The sequence below is a fragment of the Chiloscyllium plagiosum genome, chromosome 18, assembly GCF_004010195.1.
Source record: "Chiloscyllium plagiosum isolate BGI_BamShark_2017 chromosome 18, ASM401019v2, whole genome shotgun sequence".
NCBI classification, from domain to species: Eukaryota; Metazoa; Chordata; class Chondrichthyes; order Orectolobiformes; family Hemiscylliidae; genus Chiloscyllium; species Chiloscyllium plagiosum.
In genome coordinates this window covers 2558631-2565416 of record NC_057727.1, presented here as the reverse complement: position 1 = coordinate 2565416, position 6786 = coordinate 2558631, and the positions used below count along the sequence as shown (strand labels likewise).

Sequence of the window (6786 nt, the reverse complement as noted above, 5' to 3'; positions counted from 1 at the left end):
CTATTGTACTCTATGCTACTTTCTCCCACTCCCACACTCCTCTCACTTATCTCTCCACCCTTCAGGCTCTCTGCCTGTATTCCTGATGAAGGGCTTTTGCCCAAAACATTGATTTTCCTGCTCCTCGGATACTGCCTGAACTGCTGTGCTTTTCCAGCACCACTCTACTCCAGAACCAAACCTGATTACTCAGTCAGGATCTGGTTCGAGTTCTGAACAGTTGCAGGGAACTTTCGTATACCCATCCACCTTTGAGATTAGACCAGAAGACTGTAAGGTATAGAAGCAGAACGAGGCCATTCAGCCCATTGAGTCTGCCCCACCATTTAATCATGGTTGATAAGTTTCTCCTGCCTTCTCCCCTTAATTTCTTCTTGGCACGAAATGTGTGTAGATTCTGTTATTGTCAGTTTAATATCCGACATGTCCCTTATCTGGGGGCCATATATTAACCAGAACTTTCCAGCACCACACTCTCAACTCTGATCTCCAGCATCTGCAGTCCTCACTTTCTCCAAGAACTGATCTATCTCTGTCTTAAATATAGTCAATGCCTTGGTCTCCACAGCTCTCTTGTGGCAAGGAGTTCCACAGATTCCCCACCCTCTGGCTGAAGAAATTCCTCCCCATCTCAGTTCTAAAAGGTTACCCTTCACCCTAAGACTGGGCTGTCAGATCCTAGTCTTCCCAACTCATGGAAATATCCCCTCCATGTTCATTCCATCCAGGCCTCTCAGTACTCCATAAGTTTCAATCAGAAACCTATCTTTGTAAACTCCATGAATACAAGCCCAGAGTCCTCAATTGCTCCTCACATGACAAGCCCCTCACCCCCGGGGATCACTCTTGTGAACCTCCTCTGGACCCCCTCCAAGGCCAGTACATCCTTCCTTCAATATAGGGCCCAAACCTGCTCACAATGTTCCAAATGCAGTCTGACCAGAGCTTCAACATCCCAAGGCTTTTCCCAGCTGAGAGAGATCATCAGTTGGATCAAGAGTGGCACAGTATGCGCAGCACGGTGGCACAGTGGTTAGCACTGCTGCCTCACAGCGCCAGAGACCTGGGTTCAATTCCCGCCTCAGGCGACTGACTGTGTGGAGTTTGCACATTCTCCTCGTGTCTGCGTGGGTTTCCTCCGGGTGCTCCGGTTTCCTCCCACAGTCCAGAAATGTGCAGGTTAGGTGAATTGGCCATGCTAAATTGCCCATAGTGTTAGGTGAAGGGGTAAATGTAGGGGAATGGGTCTGGGTGGTATACGCTTCGGCGGGTCGGTGTGGACTTATTGGGCTGAAGGGATGTTTCCACACTGTAAGTAATCTAATCTAATCTAAGAGAAGACTGAGCCTTACTTTCACAGTCTGTGGAGCAGGTCAGGATGGACTTGATGTAGGATGAGTAGATACAAGCCGTGGGTGAACACTTGTGGGGGTTTGGAATCTCCAGGAGGAGCTGCCCTTGTGTGTTGTAACAGAACAGCGCCTGGACAGAGCAGCAGAAGACTTGCTGAGTGACGACATCGAGTTCCACCTTCGTCACCCAGTTCCCTCCCATATGAGGATAGTCAGCCCTGGGGAGCAACGACACAGCTACAGTGGGAACACAGGCATATAACAACAATCTCCATTTCAGTCGTGTTTCCTAAACAGTGAAACATCCCATGGCAGTATAAATCAGAGCAGGGCTCCAGTGCTGGACCTCACCCACTCCAACTCCTTTCTTTATCCTTTTGCTTGTGCTTTTTAAACTTTGTAAAACATTTTTCAAAATTTACTTGGTTGGGAATGGGAGCGAGGTTGGCGCACAGACTGGAGGGCGTCACAGGGGGTTGGGGGGGGGGGGGGGCGCACGGGGGGGGGGGGGGCGGGGGGGGGGGGGGGGGGGGGGGGGGGGGGTGTCCCCAGACTGGAGGTGCCCACGAGGAGGTGAGTCCCCATTGTGGGGAGGTCAGGCCTTGAAATCCCAGTATGATCATGAGACTTGGCCCAGTGCAGCCTGAAACTGGGTCTGGTGCGGCCTGGAGCCTGGAACCTGGGCCCAGTACAAACCTGCAGACTGGACCCTGTGCAGCCTGGAGACTAGGCCTGGTTTGAATCTTAGGATTGGGTCCAGTGCAGCCTGGAGATTGTGCCCAGTTCAAACCTGGACACGGGGCCCGGTGCAGCTTAGACACTGGGTCTGGTTTGAATCTGGAGACTGGGCCCTGTGCAGCCTGAAGACTCGGGCCGGTTTGAATCTGGAGACTGGGCCTGGTGCGAACCTGGAGACTGGGTGTTGCCACGGTCTGAGGTGAAAGGACTGTAAATTGTGTATTTCTATTTTTTATTTTTCCTTTTCTCTCTTATGCTAGACTTTTTATTTATTGTGTTTTCTATTGTATACCAAATACTTAAGTATCTGTACGTAGGGACCTTTGTACCTAAGACGGCTCCATAAGGGGTGACTTGTACACGTCCTACTGTACTCATTCGCGTATAGATAGGATGATACCTGTAGATTTTTATCTCAGGGAGGGCATAGGTTTAAGGTGAGTGGGGAAAGAGTTAGGCAGCACCTGAGGGGCAGCAGCACCTGAGATACAACTTCTTCACCCAGAGAGTGGTGCGTGTATGGAATGGGCTGAAAGAGAAAGTGGTTGGGGCAGGTACAGTAGCAACATTCAAAAACCATTTGGATAGATACATGGATGGGAAGGGTTTAGAGGGATATGAACCAAATGCAGGCAATTAGAACAAGCTGAGTGGGCACCATGGTCAGTATGGACCAGTTAGGGCTGAAGGGCCTGTTTCCATGCTGTATTACTCTATGATTCTATATGTGACAATAAAACTAATTCAATTAAATTCAAATTTGACACTGAGCCACATTGGGGTTTAGTGAATGGGGGAGCAGGTCAAAGGGCTGAATGGCCTACTACTGTTACCATTTCATATCATATGTCAGGAGACGGGAGGCTTGGACAGTGACGTGGGTTTTAAGGAGCACCTGAAAGGAGGAGGGGGGTTTAATGAAGATAGTCGCAGGCCCTTGGTAGCTGACGGCGCAAATACTAACGGTGGGGCTGAATACAAACACCCGGGGCCAGCATTGGAACAGCGCACAGACTGATCCCAGAGGGCTGGAAGAGATTAAACATATCAGTCAGTGTTCCCACGAAGGAGTCTATTCATCCAGTTTAAATCCAGACTGCTCAGATTTCATTCAATCCAGCCATTCTCCAATACCAGATGGTTTTATGTCCAGTGTTTTACACACTTTCCTCAGGGATGTACCAACAGGGATGTGTGCTTGTCCCGTTTTCCATTTTTTAGAATTCTTTCATGGGAGGTGGGTATCACTGGCATAGCCAGCATTTGTATCTGATCCTGAACCGCGCCTTGAAATGCTGGAATTGTTGGGCCTTTTCAGGGAAACTTAGTCAGTTTGCTGGAATCACATGTAGGCCAGACCAGGGAAGCATGTCAGATTTCCCTCCCTAAAGGATGTTATTGAACCACAGAATCCCGACAGTGTGGAAGCAGGCCATTCAGCCCATCAAGTCCACCCTGATCCTCCAAAGAGCATCCCACCCAGACCAACGCCGACATAACTCTGCATTTCCCACGGCCAATTCCGCCTAACCTGCACATCTGTGGATTGTGGGAGGAAACCAGAGCACCCAGAGGAAACCCTCGCAGACATGGGGAGAACGTGCAAATTCCACACAGACACCCGAGGCTGGAATCGAACCTGGGTACCTGGCACTGTGAGGCAGCAGTGCTAACCACTGAGCCACCCTGTTGCCTGCAGATGGCGTTTTAGAACAATTGGCAATAGTGACATGGTCATAATTAGGTTAACTTTTAAATTCTAGACTTTATTTTTAATTGAATTTAAATTTCACTATCAGCTCTGGTGGGATTCGATCCCATGTTCCCTGAACAATAGCCTTGGGCTCTGCATTACTAACCCTTACATTACTATGACATCTCATTGTGGTTCGGAATCTTGATCCACAGACTTTGTCCCTTCTTTATCTCTATTTTCCACCCATAATATTATCCGTTCTGTCTGTGTTATTTGTGAATGAGTGTGTGTGCATTGACTGATAAAGAGTACAACTTGTATGTTTTCATTATTAATCTATGTTGCCACATGTGAGAGTGTACATTTAATAAATACATTGAATATCTAATTATTTAGTTATAACTTATTGTTTCTTAAACAGAAGTTGCTGGAAAAGCTCAGCAGGTCTGGCAGCATCTGTAGAGAGAAATCGAAGTTAACATTTCGGGTCCAGTGACCCTTCCTCAGAATTGGTCACTTGACCGAGAAGTTAACTGATTTCTCTCCACAGATGCTGCCAGACCTGCTGAGCTTTTCCAGCAACTTCTGTTTTTGTTTCTGATTTAAAACATCCGAAGTTCTCTCAGCTTTTACTTCCTGTTTCTTGTTCATTAATGAAACCTGGTGTGAAATTATTTTCTCTTAGACTGGATCACAATGAGGTATAAGCCACCCAAGAGATTAAACTGCTCGCTTTCACATTTATGACAACACACGGGATAGTGAGGATGGATTTCCAGTACTCCATTCCCACCAGAATGGTGACAGCGACAGTGAGGGAGCTAATCACGGAGCAGGAAGCTTAGCCTGTAACACTGAGGCTCCGTATCACCTTCACTTAAGGAAGGGATTAGTGTTGGCAGCCTTAAAGGATCTGTAGGAAATCTCCAATTCATCTCCAGAATCCTGCTTACACCACAGAACCATGGAACAGAAACTAGTGGGGGGCACTACTAGGACGTACATATCAAACAACTAATGGCAGGAACAGAAAGAGGCCATTCAGCCTCTCAAGATTATTCAGCTGCAGTGACTGTTCTGGAACTAGCTCCATCCAACTGCCTCGGCTCCACATTCCGTTTCATTCTTGCCTTGCAAAGCTCTACCGACCTCAGAGTTAAAATTACTAATTGAATTTTAGATGCTCTGTATTCTACAATCCTAGTGTGAAGAAATGTTCTCTCCTGGATGTGTGTTTAACGTTCTCCTCCCAGCTCTAGACTCCCACAATAATAGAACAAGCTTTCTCCTGATGTAACCTATCAATTCCTTTGAAAATCCGAAAAGCCATCCACCAGCAAGTCAACTCTTAACCTTCTCCATTTCAGAAATGTAAACCTAGTTTATGTGACATTGAAACGTACAAGATTTTTGGCTCGGTGGCTCAGTGGTTAGCACTGCTGCCTCACAGGGCCAGGGACCCAGGTTCGATTCCAGCCTCGGGCAACTCTCTGTGTGGAGTTTGCACATTCTCCCCGTGTCTGCGTGGGTTTTCTCTGGGTGCTCCGGTTTCCTCCCACAATCCAAAGATGTTTGGAGATGCAGGGTTACAGGGATAGGGTAGGGGGGGGATGGGTCTGGGTGGGATGCTCTTCAGATGGTCATTGCGAACTCAATGGGCTGAATGGCCTGCTTCCCTACTGTAGGGATTCTATGATTCTGAAGGGGTAGATATTGAGAAGAATGTTTCCACTAGAGGGAGAATCTCAAACATAGGTCATCATTACAGAATAAGGGGACAATGGAAATGAGGAGGAATGTCTTCTCTGTGAAGGTGGTAAATATCTGGAAGTCTCTACTCGAGAGAGTGGTGGACGCTAGATCACTGCAAGCATTTCTAGAGGAGGTAAGTAGATTTGTGAAATATTGAGGCATTAAGGGCGATGAGGAGATGACATGGAAGAGTAGTCAAGGCCTACGGCAGATCAGCCATGATCCTTTAGAATTTTGGGGAAAGTTTGAGGGGCTGAATGGCCTATTCCTGCTCCTTTCTCCTCAGAAATTAATAGAGTCATAGAGTCATAGAGATGTACAGATGTACAGCCCGTCCATGCCGACCAGATATCCCAACCCAATCTGGTCCCACCTGCCAGCACCCGGCCCATATCCCTCCAAACCCTTCCTATTCAGATACCCATCCAAATGCCTCTTAAATGCTGCAATTGTGTCAGCCTCCACCACATCCTCTGGCAGCTCATTCCATACACGTACCACCCTCTGTGTGATATTTGGGAGCTCGGGAGCATCCTGGTGAGTGAGTATGGGCTGAGGGTGGGAATTGAGGGGAGAGGTATGGTCAGAGGCTGGAGCTCATGCAATGACACGTCCAGAGGTAGGTCCACCCCGTGTTGGCAGCGCCCCCCAGTGTCAGGAACTCTCTGGAGGAACTGTGTGTTTCTGGCCATTAAAGACATGTGCTTGCTGTTCTATACAGAGGAACCTCAATTACCCGAATATCAATTATCCAAATACCAGATTATCCAAAGGAGACCTCGAGGTCCTGAAAGAAACATTACATCAAAGAGGTGTTTCCAGCACTGATTGCTTCTTTTGTTTACAGTGATTAAAACTGAACTCGGCTTACTGAAATACTGCTGAAAACAATCCTGGACATTGATTGGAGCCCAGGCACCGTCTCCAAATGATTGACTCCCACCCTCTCTCTCCCCACACACTTTCCCTGGAGTTCTACACAGGGGTGTACCCTAAACCCCCCTTCCCCAGATAATCTCTTCAACATTGTCCTGTACAGGGCAAAGGTGGAACCTGCCAAAAAACTGCAGTAAAAGATTTTGTGTGTGGGTGTGTGTGGAGGGGTGGGGGTGGGGGTGAGTTGGTGTGTGTGTGCGTTGATGTGTGTGTCTGTGTGTGTGCCTGTGTGCGTGTCTGTCTGTCTGTGTGAGGATGTGTGTGTGTCTGTGTCTGTGTGTATGTTGGTGTGTGTGTGTCTGTGTGTGTGTG

The 6786-nt window shown here is 47.9% G+C and overlaps 1 protein-coding gene across 3 annotated transcripts in view; it reads right to left on the bottom strand.

Moving 5' to 3' along the window:
• LOC122559185 overlaps positions 1 to 6786 on the bottom strand; it is a 14479-nt gene that overhangs the window by 1734 nt on the left and 5959 nt on the right. For all 3 annotated transcript variants that reach the window (XM_043708564.1, XM_043708565.1, XM_043708566.1), the window contains exon 5: positions 1353 to 1570. In XM_043708564.1, the coding sequence (XP_043564499.1) occupies positions 1353 to 1570 (218 nt within the window). The remainder of the gene's footprint in view (positions 1 to 1352; positions 1571 to 6786) is intronic.